Here is a 16,045-nt window from a genome sequence, read left to right on the forward strand (position 1 = left end):
TCTGGCCCAATCACCAGCATGCCTTTACATCCCCCCCACCCCCTCACCTACCCTGCCCACCTTCCACCAGTAGCTAGGCAATACTCTGCCCTCCTCTTCTACTTGTGCCAGCCAACAATCACCCCATCCACCCTTATTCCGAGTCAGCTGCCATTCCCTTGACCTGCGCCACAACAAGTGATCAGCCAACTAGAACCCCCATTCTCCAACCACTCTCAGCGTTCTCCTTTTTAATGTCTTGTGCTGCTCTTACGATCCCACATTGTTCCCATCCATCCTGTGTTACCCTAATATAGTCCGATTTATGGGTCGGTGGGTGTGGGTATTTCTATCCCTATACCTACAGTTAATGATTTGCTAACAATTCACAATTAGGAGAGCACAAAGTAATAACATATTAAGGGTTACTCTGGTGCCGCATTCCAAAGGGATCACCCATCAGTACAATGTATACTTTTGCTATAACCTCCCATAAACGTAGACAAAATAAAAATAATTCATAGGATGTTACCCGTCGAGCTGCCTGATCCTGCTCCAGGCCACCCATGGCTCGCGTGAGGAGTCCCTCAATTGTCGTCAGAGCTAGCAGGAAAATAAAAAGCTGCAATAAATCACTCAGATTATTTCAACAAACCACACCATCAAGTACCAATACCATCTGCTATCCTCCATCCCTTAATACCAGTCTCCAATTTGTCCCACCACCCCGTGCCACAGCAAGCTAACCACACATGCCTGGCCCATGCTACAGCCACAGCCACCCAATAAAAAGTACAGGTAATAAATCGAAGCAGGGGACACTTGATTCACACACGGTTGGGTAAGATTTTCATTTCAGTGATAAATCTTCCTGACCTATGTCAACCCCAGGACTTTTTGCTGGGCTTTGTGATTATTCTTTACTTATTCCTAGGTGAGTGGGAATCCTTTTCACCTCTCACCTAGTCTTTTACTCTTTATGGGTGACCTTTTTAGGTCTCTCCATAGTGTGTGATTGGAGTTATAGTTTTGGACTAACTTAAGTACTATGGCAGCACACAGCATTTTAAATGCAGTGGCTTCCTTTTAATTTCTCTATAATGTACTTGGGGGAACTACTGTTTCCAAGGGCTAAAGTGGGATTTCCATTTCCCTTTACATTTTATACAGTGAGCCAGCACACACCTCACCTTATGTCAAGTGCTGGTGAGAAACACTGTATCCCCTTGCTCACTTAGCTATTAACGTTTTTGTTACAAATGCAAGTTTACTTGAATGGCTAGTGGAAGTGAAACTACTTTCATGACTTATTATCACTCGCAGGCTGTCAAATCACCCTCAGTAATGCACAGGAGGGTCACCATTCTGCTATAATGGTGGGATCCTTTTTTCACCATTTCTCATTGGCTTGTTGTTTCCTAGGTAGTCTTCTGCCATTCTATGGCTGGCTGTCCTGATTGGATAACCAGACCACCCCTTTCTGTAAAATGCAGGGAGAGTTTGCAGAAGTTGTGCTGTAGTTCCTGATAAAGATTCTGGAACATGCTGAAAGGTCGACCTGTGGAGCTGAATCTGAAGATGATGAAGGAAAGATATCTCTAGCGATTTTCAGTGACCGAAGAGCCTTCTGTGTAATCGTAGCCTGATGCAACCCTTCCTTCCAATCGGCCTGGGGGGTCCCGAATGGAACGACTCCTAACCAGAAGCTGGTGAGATCCACTAGTCTCAAGAAGACTGAAAAACAAGCCATCATTTGACGTGCTGTGACCTTCCTGGGCTGCAAAACGCACATACCAGGGGACCTCGAGCCAGAGTGCAGTGCATGGTCTTTCGTAGTCCAAATCCTGCTTAAACTTGGTGGACTCCTGCTGGACCTCCAGAGATACGATTTGAATCCCTGAAGTCTTCTCACCGGAGTGCAGGACCGAGAGAATGAAGAGAATTCGACCAGCGATATTAGTGCTAAATCTGGTTCCAGTAAAAAGGTGCCACATCTAATACTTACCTTAAGTCTTGTGGAAATCCTGTGAGGCTGAGTGGATGATTTGAGTGGTTGGGAGTTTGCCCATACCATTCCCAGAGGCCTAATGCTGGAATGCATGTAGGGAGCCTTCTATGAAGTCCCTGAACATTTAAGTTAATAGTTACTTGAAGAAGATATCCACTGGAACTCTTACTTTCCTGCATCTGAACCCTATCCACACCTGCCTAGACCACTAGGGTCCCTCTGCTGCCACTGAGAAAACTCATGCAATAGACTAGGGAAGGACTACAAAAGATAAGGCTTCTAAATGTATTTACATGTAAATTAGTTTGTTTTGTAACTGTATCTCTGAAATATAATAAGTTACAAGGTGCTACAAAAGTTATTACTTCACTTTAAGTTGCTGGTTGCTTCTTTAGAACGCATATGCACTTCTTTACTTTGAACAGTCAAAGAAAGTTTAAATGGGAGGAAAATTAACAATACTTAACCACCTTCTTCTTTTGAATCACCATCATAGGTAGAAATGAATAGTTCCTTACTGAATAATCCAGTACTTTCCCTCAATTTAATAACAAAACGTTTCTCTTTTTTTCTCTGGGACACCAACTTAAATCAAGGACTTGTAACGAGTATTAATTGCAAAGGAAATAACTTGTATTTTGACCTTCAAAAGAGATCCCTTAACTGGCATCTCTTTAATTCAAAGTAAAAAAAAAACTGGAAAACTTAGAAAAAAAACCACAGCAAGTGCTTATTTTAAAAAAATAAATGAATGGCACTTACCGAGATGCAGCTGCAGCTTTTCTGCCTGTAGTCTCCGGTCCGCGTCCTCGGAGTCCCGGCACCAATGAAGGAAAAGCCACCCAGTGGTAGCTTTTGTTTACTACAGCTGGCTGGCTTTTCCTTCATTAGTGCCGCAAAAGCCAGCACAGGCGGGCAGCCATTTCACAAAATGGATGCGCCCATGTGCTTGCTTTTTCAATTTTTGAGATTGAATTGCTCAAAATTTTACATAGGGACTTCGAAAGAAAAAAAAACGCCAATCGTTTTTTTTTTTTGCCCATCTATTTTTGAAATAACATTTTTTGGGCAAACCATTCCTTTAAGAACACAGGTCAAAGGGCGTAACTTAACCTGTATTCTACCTAGAGGCCTAAAGCTGCTCAAGAATAGGTGTGAATACAGTAAACTAATTTAGAACTGCCCTAGAGCAGTTCAGGGAAACCACAACCCAGTATTAGCCACGGCAGCCAGAAACACAACGCGGTTGTGTTTGAAAACGCTGTGGCTGAGCCAGAGGAGCCTGAGAAACTTGGAAAGAAAAACCGCAGCGTTTTCAAACACAATAACGTTGTATTTATGTTTGCGGTCGCTTCAAAAGCGACCGCAAACATAAATGCAATGTTTTTAAAGCTGCGGTTTTATTTCTAAGTCTTCCGGGCTCCTCCAGCCTGGAAAACTTAAAAAAAAAAAACGCAGCTAGTGTTTATTTTTATAAAAAAAATAGCATTTACCGAGATGCAGCTGCAGCTTTTCTGCCTGTAGTCTCCGGTCCCCGTCCTCCGCGTACAGCACCAATGAAGGAAAAGCCACCCAGTGGTAGCTCAACAAAAGCTACCACTGGATGGCTTTTCCTTCATTGGTGCCGCAAAAGCCAAAGCGAGCACAGTGGCGGGCATCCATTTCACAAAATGGATGCCCCCAGGTGCTATCTTTGAGCTTGAATTGCTCAAAATTTTACATAGGGACTTCGAAAAAAAAAAATGCCAATCGTTTTTTTTTTTATATTGCCCATCTATTTTTGAAATAAAACTTTCTGGGCGAACCATTCCTTTAAACAGGACATTGGTCTGTAACTGTATCCATTCTTGATAGAGGAAAAGTTACATGGGTTGCAAGAGATACTTGTAACCAGTGTTAGTGACTCTGAAAGTGAAGAACACTGCACATTATAACCCACAGGGTCTGCTATCCTTCATTTACTGAATGTAATCTAAAAGTAACTGAGGTTTTACTCCCCCCAACAACATCTGAATGCCATTCTGAATATGTTAAAGGTTCGACTCACCTTGAACTGCCGATTGCTATTCTTAATAAAGGTTATACTTTGGTTTGTATATTGTAATTATTTAGTTGTTTTTTAGAATTGTGTTTATATGCTAAGTTAACTCACCCAAGATTTATCTTGGCCTATTAGTATTAGTATTTAAATTATCCATTTATCTTTACAACAGTGTTTGTTTTTCTTTGGACCATATATATGCTACAATTTCTTTGTACCAAGCTACAGCCCTCTCTCCCTCCCAAGAAAAGCCTGGGTGCTCGGTTTACATTACCAAATGTTCTCAAGTGGTACAGCCTTCTACTAAAAGTGGAGTTTTGTACTGCCTCATATGGTTTTAAGAAAGACTTAGTTGGACTTTAGAAAAACTATCCTAAAACACACTTCCAGCACACATTGCTGTCCAGAATAAGTTGGTTACCTGCAAGTGTGGTTATCCAATATTGGTGTCTTCTATAGTCACGCTGGACACCTCTCCTCGCCAAGGAGGCTAACCTTGTTGATTTTAATGCACATCAAGAATCACAAGTGAAGGTTGTGAAGCAGTCTAGAATCTAGATTAACTATTACATAATAAATCAAGCACCATTCCAATACCTGTGTTGAAAGATGAGATGTTTCTCTATTAAAAAGAAAATCCCCTGCATCTGCTCGACTACTGGGCCATCTCTGTGCAGTCATGGCCAGACATTAAGGTGTGCAGAAAGTGTACACTCTACATGGCTGCTTTGCAGATTTCCTGAGGGAAACGTTTGCAAGTAAGGCACAAGTTGCAGCCTTGCCTCTTGTAGATGCACCATTAAATGTTCTGGCTGTCCATTCGCTTTGTTTGTAACCAAACCACATACAAGGCACATAGATATTCCTCATTTAGAAACAGAGCGCCCTTGCTCGGATTTCAAGGAGGCACGAGTATCAGAAAGTCTATTCTTTCCAAGTTAAATGGTCGCTCTTTATATATCTACCGTACAACAGGCTGTATCCGCCAGAATAGCAGGCTTCTGGAAAAAGACTGAGGATTTGATTCCGAATAGAATTAACACCGCTTTTGGCATAAATAAAGGATTAGTCCTGAACAGCAAACTTAAAAACATATTTTTACAAGTTAACAAAGCCTGTATCTCCAATAGTCTTCACAAAGGTATTACGAAGAGGTCACTTTTCAGGATAAAACTTATCACAAGAATGAAATGGTACAAATGAATCATGAACTTGAACACTCCTGCCGAGCTCTCATTCCAGAGCATGTTTACTAACTGGCAGAAACGTGTGCCATAGTTGCTCGAGGAACTCCTCAACCACAGGAAACATTAACAGATGACCAGACCTCTTCCTGTACCTGGTTAATTACATATATTTACACCCCAATATCTTTACAACGGCCTGGCATGTGTGTCTGAACGAAGCCTGTGCCAATTCTGAGATTTCTACTCAACCTCCACTAATGTGTCCAACTCTAAAACTTCTCTTGTTCCAGCTCATCCACTTATCGCAAAGTTCCACAGGCTGCCTCCTAGACTGCTCCACATTTACACTAAGCTTATAAGGGATCTTCCTCGGCCACAGTATCACATTCCACTCCTAGGCAAATCTACCTTTGCCTCTTCTGATCATAATCGACGGAACCTGTGCCAGATTCTGTATGCTCTTGAACCCTAGGTGCACAAAAACAGCCTGAAGCTCAACAGCAACAAAACAGGCCCCCAACCCGACAAGAAAACATCAAAACTGCAGCCCCATCTCTTCCTCCAAAGCCCAACACGCACACCTATGTACTCCCAAATCAGATCAGTAGTGAAAACATACTTCCGTCACGGCAGAAAATCCTCCATTTCATTTGTTAGGGAGATTTTTTTCAGCAAGCCATGTAGTGCACGGTATCACACCATCTATCCTAAGGGCAAGACAAGATTCCAACCAAAAGATAGACCAATAGGAGAGCAGTCAGGCTCCACTCAAGCGCAGGGAGGAGGCTGGTGGACAGATACAGTTAGTCCCAACAGATTGCACACAAAAAAAAACACTACAAATATATACATAAAATCACACAATGTTCACTTTAGTGGGATACACTAGAACAGTGTGCCTATTATATATGTACATAACACAAAGGGAGGAGGAGGTGACCCGCAGCAGGTCGGGCCTGGGAGGAGGCGGCGGCAACCGGTCGGGGTCGGGTCGAAGATGCGGCAACCGGCAGCAGGTCGGGGCCGGGAGGAAGAGGCGGCAACCGGCAGCAGGTCGGGCCGGGAGGAAGAGGCGACCCACAGCAGGTCGGGGCTGGGAAAGATCTTGGATTCATTATCATACTGTGTCTTACTTGATTGGGTTTTATCGTGTTCTCTTGTTATAATTGGCCCACCTCATAGTTGCTGCAAGTGTTTCTTTTGAACTTTCATCTTCACTGTGGAAGGCCAGGAGGTCACTATTGATATTACAGGCGATTACCTACTGCCACTATTCTAGCACCCATTTATGCAAAGCAACAGAAATCCATTCTTGTAGAAAATTGGATATTCTTCCTCCTACCAGGGTGTTGCTGTGAGGCGAGAGAGGAAAGTCAGGCTTGACTGGTCTGGTCTGCTATGCCCGATACCTTCTTGCCTGTTGGCCTCTCCTGTGTGCTAGATGCGCAGAGCAAAGGCATACCTGTGCCTCCACTCTGAAAAAAAATGATTTTAGTCTGGCTGGTTTCTGCTTTGACTGTCTCCCAAGCCCCAGACCAGAGTTAATGATTGAAGCCTACAGACTCTAATAGGCCTCTCAAAATATCATCATATGTGATCACTATGCCTTTAAACAGATCTTCTGCCTCATGCTTGTTCCTCAGAAAGAGCTTCTATGCCAGGACAGAAATTGCAATATAGTATAGCTAGCTGAAAGTTAGGTTTGCTGCAGCTGCCACGACTGAATCAGACTTGGGCAGATTCCTGAAACCAACTCGTGCAGAATGAGGCACTTTGTGCTTTTTATTTAGTCTCTTTGCTGCTGGTTGCTTTCTCAAAATATTCAATATATCTGCAATCAGTAAATGCAAAATTCTTAGCATAGTTCGTTTTTTTGTCAAACTGAAGTATTCCTCAGAGGCCCATGCACATCCATTTTCAGATTTGCAGTTGTAGTCCTCCAACCCAAGGCGGCCATATTTTAAATGTGTACAAAAAGGTCTCCTAACCCCTTTACCAAGAACGAACACAGCCAGATAACCTGTTCTCCACTCTGAAGGGTCTACAACCACGTTATAGCTCACTGTACCTTTCACAGAGGAGAAATAACCATTTGCATATCAATTTGGTCCCACCCACCTTGGCAGTTCAGCACCAAAATGCTATGCAATTCTTCCCCTCTGAACAAGAGTACCAACAGCAACCTCAGACACCTATTTTAGTCAGGCAGCAAAGGTGCTGGATGCACACGTGCTTGCTTCTCCAGCGGAGTATCCAGAACCTCCTAATGCTGCATTTCACCGCCTTCCTTCTCCTGTGTGCATCCCTCCTCCACATGATGTACTAGCGTCTGAGGAGTCATCATAGGTAACTCAACAGGACATGGCTGACATCAAGAAAGTGAATATATGATTTGGTGGTGTTTGATCGTCTGACAATGGATTGCGGCAAACAGACCGAAAAAACTGCCTGCATGTGATCAATTGTCAGAGGATAAAAACCGCAAACCAAACACGCGCACACCAACCCACACCCCCCCCATTCCCTACTTACCTGTTTGCACGCCGCCTGGTCCCCTTCACCCCTGCAGCATCAGATCCATCCCTCTAACGCGGGTCAGATCTGACGCCGCAGGGTCCTATTCTTTTTCATTTTTTTTCCCCGGTTCCCCGCCTCCCAGGTTGAAAGCGGGGGACACCCCCGCAAACACCCAATAATACATGCTGATCATAGGGGAGCGGGGGACACCCCTGCAAACCCTGCTCCACACGTTCGGTATGCATTAGTCCAATTGTTCATTTTTATTCGGTCGAATGGTACAGGCCAAATTCGGTCAAATGTACCATTCGACCGAATAAAAACAATTATGCCAAATACCATATATATCTTTTCAATTGGCATGCTGTCCCATTTCCCTCCATAGTCCATTTTCTTGAGAACTGCTCAAGTGTTGCATCTCTTTCAGCAGAAAACCTTCTCTGCACTCTCAGACAAGGGTAATGACTCAGCAACCTGCGCCATCACAAAGATCCAGACGGAAGGATCTAGGCTACAGACCCTCAAATGAGTTGATGAAGATCGCTGTTGATATCTACTGGATCCTCAATCAATTGTGTTTTCTTAAAATAGAGGTTGTTTTTGTACAGTCTTCTGAGTCAAAGTGAAATCCTGCACCAGGAATGGAGAACGACAGTCCAAAAACAGACCTCCCATTACTGGTTTCCCTCGAATTCTGTGATACTTACACCAGTATCATGCTCCGCATTGACGAATCCTCTGTGGTCAGCTTCTTTCAGACTGGCAAAAGATTCAGAGGGCATAATGGCCACTGCATGGGGTAATTTACTTACTTTTCTTTCTGGGCAGAGTGTGCCTAAGAACTGTTTCTGAATTCTACACAAATTTCCAGGGTCATCTTTGCCCTCACCGTGGACTCATGCAGGTAAGCTAACAGCCCCATCTATCGGTTCTGCATGGTCCTCACATTCAAGCGCAGACAGTCCTCTTCATCGTTCAATTGGAGGCAGTCAATACAAACATTACGAGTCCTCCTAAACCACATTCTTACCCTGCTCCATAAGCCTTAAACAGCAACATTTTCCAAACTGCACAGATAACTCAAGGATACAGCCTTCAGGCACAAAAAAATGAAAGAACCACATCTCATTGTACTGGTACAGTCTCTCATCACAGTGATAAAAAGAATAATACAAAGTAGCACCTCCCCAGCCGAAAGATCCAACTAGCAGGGCTTACTTCAGGAATTCAATTCCAATAGTATGAAACAGAATTGGTAGTTAATGTTTTGGATTGGTCACAGGTAGGCTTGATGCAGTGCGTGCGCTCTTAAAGGCAAGTACCTATTCTGGGAATGCTATATTTGAAAGATAAATACTTTACTATATTACCACTTTCAGTGCCAAACTTCAAAGCTTTCTTATGGAAATGATGATGCTATGTCCAAATGGCAGTGAAAGGAAAAAGTTCTGGGGGTTCTCAATTTAAGTGGTGGGAATATTCCAAAGAACACAGCTAAAAAATAAAATAAAAGACTGAATTATGGAGAATATCAGATCCAAAATATGTGGTATACAATAGACATGAACCTTTTGAGTACCCCTTTCCCCCCGGAGGCTCTTAGTGATTGTTGCTAACAAACAATGTGCCTGGACTGACTGAATCAGAATCCCCCAATCAACGCAAATGCAGGAAGAAACTAAAGATCCTCCCTAACCAAGCCAAAGCCCTGCTTCAAACTCCTCCCTCAACCATCCCATGTAATGAACCCTTAACCATCGACTCCTTTGACTCCTGGCTCAATATCTCACTAATCCCGCTCACCCCCACAATCCTCCGCTCGCTGTGGCCCTTATCCCAGATGGTTTCTAACAGAACTGAAGACTGCAACACAACTGTATAAATCCCTCGAACGCAAATGGCGGAAAGATAAAACAACCTCAGTAGATCCACCCTGGCGGGACACCATCGCCACTACAAAGCCAAAATCCGAAAAGCAAAAAAAGTCCACTACAATTCTCAAATCCTCAATTGTGAAAACCCCAGCAAGGAACTCCACAAAATAATGTATGTATTCACCAAACCAACCTGTACCTCCACCCACTCCACCCCCATCTCAATCACTCTGCGACTCGCTCTCGCTCCACTTCTACACCACTGCTCTCGACAGAACAACTTAAACTGTCCCTCCACATTATCCAACCGCCCTACCAGTCACACCCCCGCCTGCCACGGCAACAACAACCCAACCCATCTTCGATTTGTGCACACCAATTTTGAGAGACGAATTCTCAACCTTCTCTCTGCTCGGAAACCATTTCGCTCCCCCCTTGACACCTGCACCGCCTCAATACTCAAAGAAATAGTTGCATCCACCTGCGCAGGAGAGTACATAAGAACAATCCAAAACGATTCCCCTCACCTCAGGAATCTTCCCCGACGCCTTAAAAACTGCACGTCAAGCCTCTTTGAAAAAAAAATGAAAAAAAATAAATAACACTTCCCTTGGACCCCTGCATCCCACCCTCGATCCCAAAAACTACCGCCCCATCTCAAACACCAGGTTCCTTGATCGAACAGCATACTCCCAGCTAAATGACTTTGCCGAATCCAACAGCCTCCTAGACCCTGCACAATCAGGCTTCAGACCACGACACAGAACCGAAACCACTCTTACTTTAAATTTGGGACAATCTTAAGATCAACGCGGACTCTGCGGGATGCGCTGCACTAATCCCTCTAGACCTCTCTGCGGCTTTTGACACAATCAACCACTCAATCCTCCTTCACCGCCTCCACCCCCTAGGAATCTGTGGAAACGCTCTCAAATGGATAGCATCCTTCCTCAACAATAGAAAACAAATGACCCTCCTCTCCACCTTTGCTTCCGCCACCCGACCAGTCCATACCGGAGTTCCACAAGGAGCATGCCTATTAGCCCTCCTGTTCAACCTCTATGTCCAACCTCCCGAGAATAATCTGCACGCACAATATCCTGTGCTATAACTATGCTGATGACACCCAAATAATCCTAAAACTCCTTGAATCAAACTCCAACTGTCAGCTCGACCTCACAGCCTGCCTCCTTGACATTGATCGCTGAATGACTACAAACCACCTCCCTTTAAACCCCACTAAAACTGAAATCATGGTGTGCAGCAACACTGAGCTTCTCCCCCATTCTTTTACCTTGGCCCACATCCATGGGCAATCCACCCACCACCTCGACCACTGTAAAAAACCTTGGATGCACGCTCGACTGACCCAACCCTCTCTCGCAAATCAACGTCGTCTCCAAGTCCTGCCATTACCACCTCAAAATTCTTAACTTTTCCGTATCTCTCCTTACCCAACAGACTTGCCGTTGTCCAATCTATTGTAATGTCGAGACTGGACTATGCCAACTCTCTATCTCAGGGTCCGAGCATACCACCTCATTAAATTACAAAGAGTACAAAACGCTGCAGCCAAAATGCTTCTAGCACTTGGCCCATGAGACCACACCTCTCCAGCTCTCAGAACTCTCCACTGGCTCCCGGTTGGAAAAAGGGCGACTTTCAAAACCCTATGCATTACCCACCGAGCAGTGCACAAAACCAGCCCTTTATACCTACAGGACAAGCTTAAACCCTACCACCCACTGCGCACTCCAAGATCAAGCTCTGCCCTCCTTTTAGTGATACCAAACACCAACTCAGTCAGGTTAGGAGGGTCCTCGTTCTCAGCCTTGGCCCCCAATCTATGAACTTGCTTCCACCCCACATACGACACACCAAAGACTACCTGTCATTCCGCAAATCACTGAAAACATGGCTCTTCCCATAAGGAACGGACGCATAGAGCAAATGGAATGTATAGTCACAGTAAAGAGAAATTCAGGGTTGTTCGAACAAAGAAAATAAAAGAGCAAATGGAGTCGATGGAACATATAGAGTGAGTGAAACGGATAGAGTAGATGGAACCAAAGGAGTGGTTGAAACCGTTGGAGGGATCGAAACGGACGAAACTTATGGAGTAGATGGAAACGAGGGAGCGAATGGGGGAATGGAACGGATGAGGGGATGGAATGGACGGAGTGGACAGAACAGATTGAGTGGACTGAACGGATGGAGCAGATGGATTGGATGGAACGGATGGAATGGACGGAAATAATGGAACGCATGGAGCAGATTGAATGGACCGAGTGGATGGAATGGTTGGAAAGCATGGAGTGGTGAACGGACGAGAGGGATGGTACGGACGGAGTGGTTGGAATGGACCAAGCTAATGTCTTGGTTGGCTTGAATGGTGAGGATGACAGGTGGTGCGGATGTCAAAGGTGTTATGGATGGTGCAGATGTCACGGATCTGGCGGATGCTACGGTTGGTTCAGACGTTGCAAATGTTATGGATGGTGCAGATACTAGCGACAATGCGGATGCTACGGACAATGTGGATAGTGCGGATGCTGCATCTCCTATATATGCTATGTACCTGTATCCCCATATTTATCTGTATCCCATCCCGTCGCTTTATATACATATGCCGCTATGTACGCCCACGCTGTCACGCTCACGTGCCAGGTCTCAGGTGCCTTACTGAAAACCACCATATCTCACTACTACACTTACTCTCTCCTATACACCATCATTCAACTAGAACATAGCTATACCATGATAATTCGGCCTAGCTCTTCACATACGAACATGACCCCACAAACAGCTCATCACCCTAATAAAACACAGCTAGCTGAGCACAATCCGGGTAGCTTAGGCATTCCTCAGGAACGCAGCCAGAAATCAGTCTGGGTGTCCACCCTCAAGACTGAACACATCCAACTGATTTCCTCAGCACCACACCTACTGCTAAGAAGCAACTATCATGCAAAAACCACACCAGCTGCACACATATCCGGTGCGCCCACGCGCCATAAGACACTCCCTCTCTCTACTGACTTGAACTGTGGTTCCCAAGGACGTTCAACCTACCAGCGCTTTGAGGTCATACCAATGATATATAAGGTGCTATATAAATGGCAAGTAACATAACAGAACATCATATAATCTCTTTCACCATACCAGTCTTGTCTCAAGCCACCATGAAACCCGTAGCCCCCCCCCCCCCCGAACCAGAAACAAGCACAATATGACTGGATAGTCTACTACCCTTACTCCAACCCATTACTAACATTACACTCTCTGTCTCGGCCCCCTCTTTACTTGTTGATCTCTATAATAATATCATCCAAACAGCCATCGATAAAATTCCACCTCTAAAACTGCATCAAGAGAAACCCCAATCACACATGAACTCCTGGTTTACTCCTAATCTCAAAGCACTACATAATGAGAAAGGAAGAGTAGAAACCCTTTGGAAGACTAACCCGTCTGATGACAATAAGGAAAAACAGACTAATATTTAAACAATTCAAGAAGGAGAAGCCAAAGGAAAAAAAAAACCACCTTAAATGATAGGATCAACAAAGCAAGTTTAAAGACCAGAGAACTATTCACCTTTCTAAAAGAACGAGACACCTACTCTCCAATTGGAAACTTGCATCAAGGACAAGACTTGGTCCACCAATATCCAAACGGCTCTAGCCATCAAAATCTCACTTCTACAAAAGAAAATAGAAAACAAAAAACGTATTATTGCCAAAGACTTGCCAGTTACAAATTCTCACTGAATTCCAGAGAAATCTTGCACCAGTTTCAAATTCGCCCCCGCCTCCATCAAGGAAGTAACAGAAATAATATATTCACTTAAGCCTTCAAGATGCCAGGGTGACCCCTGTCCAGCACCTATTTTTAAAGAGGCCGCCAGAGACCTAGCACCTTTCCTCACCTCCCTCAAACTCATTTGACTCTTGCTCCATTCCCGCAAACTTAAAAGACGGGTGGGTCCTCCCGCTTCTAAAAAAAACCAAATCTAGACCCCAACATACCGACCAATTATAGACCCATTACCACTGACCCCTTCCCTCTCAAAATTCTCAATAGAGCCGCTTACCTCCAGATACAGTCTTACCTAGAAAATAATAATCTCCTGGGTCTGCGACAATCAGGTTTCAGACCCAAACATGGAACAGAATCGGCCTTAATTGATCTAAAAAATGAAATGGACAACCTCAAGGACAATAGGAAACTGGCTCCCCTCCTACTTTTAGATCTTTCGGCCGCTTTCGACCTGGTTGATCACAAGGTCCTTTGCAACCATCTATCCTGAGCTGCACACTTCTCCAAGGAAGCCACTGCCTGGATTCAGTCTTTCTTGGATAATCGTACCATTAGAGTGTTTTCACCCAACGGTGCAGCCAAACCCATACCTACCACCTGTGGCGTTCCACAAGGTTCCTGTGTCTCACCAACTTTATATAACATTCACCAAGCCCCTCTTTGATGACCTTGATAATCTGGGTGCCATCTACACCAACTATGAAGATGACACGCAGATTCTCATACCCATCATTGGCGACTAGGATACCGACTCTAACCTCCTCAATAAAATACATCCGATTATCGAGGCATGGGCAACCCATGGTCTCTGTCTGAATGGCGAGAAGATAGTGGAGATCCGATGAGGAGAAGCTCTAAGACTAAACAACCTAGGTAACCAATTCAAATCTTTCATTATCGACGGCATCAATATTAAAGTTTCCATCGAGCTAAAAACCTTGGGCTTCCATCTAGACTCTGCTCTCAGCCTAAAGAGACAGGTCAATGCCACATCATCAGCCACTGCATAACACTTGCAAATTAATTAACGCCTGCAAACCCTTCCTCTCCAAAGCCAGCTGTACTACTCTGGCTAGAGCTCCAATTCTAGCAAAACTAGACTACTGCAACGCCTTTTATCTGTACAACACAACCAAACTTCAAACCCTACAGAACAATGCGTTAAAATCAGTGTTCAACATTCCCAGAACTCTGCACATCTCAACGGTCGGACGTAGCACAACTGGCTCACAGTCAAAGATGGAACTAATTTCAAATCCCTAACTCTTATGCATAAATGCCTAGCTAATTCCGCTCCCAAGTCTCTAGCTAACAAATTTACCCAAAAAAAGAACAAAAACACAACGCCCCACAATAACTATTCACTCACACTGCCTGAATGTACCAAGATATAAACTACAGGAAACTGGAAGTAGCTTTCCAGTGATGGCCGCTAAATTGTGGCATTCATTACCCGTTAACCTCTGAGCAGAACCCGCCTACTATAGTTTCAGGAAGAACACGAAATCTTGGCTCCTATTCCTTAATGTACAAGTCTTACCTCAGATCATGCTCCTTGTATATATCTGTATGCTACACATGCTCATTTTGTATTACTCTAATTATTTGTAACATTTTGTAAAATTCATTGATTGCTTTATCATTGTTCCTGTATGTAACCTTTGCAACCATGTAATGCGCCCAGATTCCTCCGGGTTTGCGCTTTATAAATAAACAAACACCAAAGGCAAAACAAGACCACTTCTAAGGTGGACAGTATATATGAATTTCCTACACCCACTGAAAGGGGTTAAATTAAAGAGAAACGATGAGGGCTAAGCATTGACAACAGGGTTTACACGGTACTTGGGAAAAGTCAAGTATCACTTTCATGAGAAATTATCTTACAAGACTCTGTCTTTAGAATAATCAGAGATGGTATGAAGCCCTCAAAAGGGAAAACAGACCTGGCTAAAATGCTGTAGATGGAAAAACAAAACCATTAACCAAACACTATGGGAAATTTGCAAAGGGGTCCTCTAATGAAGTGAGCTAATGGCCTGTAACAAACTGCAATAAATAACAGAACATGCATTGGCAAAGCCAACAGTTTTTGCTTTTGTGTATGCATAGCAAGCTATGGCTCTCAACATGTTTTGACTCACCAGCAGAGGCAATGGGGGAGGGCCAGGGAAGTAATACTTCAAAGCATTTGGAAAGCGGCAGGTTCTAATGTCAGTGTCTGGCAAATGCTTAATACCTATACGCAAGCCAAAAAGGTTGGCTTTGCCAATGCTCGTTTTTAACAAGCATTCAGTACAAGGAACAGATACGATGGGGGACAATGCTTACAAGTGACTGAAGGCACACTTGATTAAGTAATTGTTACTACAACCTGACTCGACTGGTTGCCTGGCTACCCTCAATGTCTCACTGGGTACCAGGCTCCTCCAGGACCAGTCTTCCCCTCGGCTACCCGCTGGGCCTTTCGCGCACTTAGGGGCTGTAACTGTAACCCTACAGTCCCCTGCCTCCTTGCACTTAACCAGAGCTGCGCTTCACTGGCTTCTCGTCCTCAGAGCAATGCTGCCCTGATTGCACTCCCTCCTCCCTTCCCTCTCTGTAGCGCCCCCCCTTCTCG

The 16,045-nt window shown here is 44.3% G+C and overlaps 1 protein-coding gene across 2 annotated transcripts in view; it reads right to left on the reverse strand.

Moving 5' to 3' along the window:
* ZPR1 (ZPR1 zinc finger) overlaps positions 1 to 16,045 on the reverse strand; it is a 176,003-nt gene that overhangs the window by 138,550 nt on the left and 21,408 nt on the right. For both annotated transcript variants that reach the window (XM_069614501.1, XM_069614502.1), the window contains exon 4: positions 512 to 582. In XM_069614501.1, the coding sequence (XP_069470602.1) occupies positions 512 to 582 (71 nt within the window). The remainder of the gene's footprint in view (positions 1 to 511; positions 583 to 16,045) is intronic.

This window comes from Ambystoma mexicanum, chromosome 9, assembly GCF_040938575.1.
Source record: "Ambystoma mexicanum isolate Mex_15411 chromosome 9, UKY_AmexF1_1, whole genome shotgun sequence".
Lineage (NCBI taxonomy): Eukaryota > Metazoa > Chordata > Amphibia > Caudata > Ambystomatidae > Ambystoma > Ambystoma mexicanum.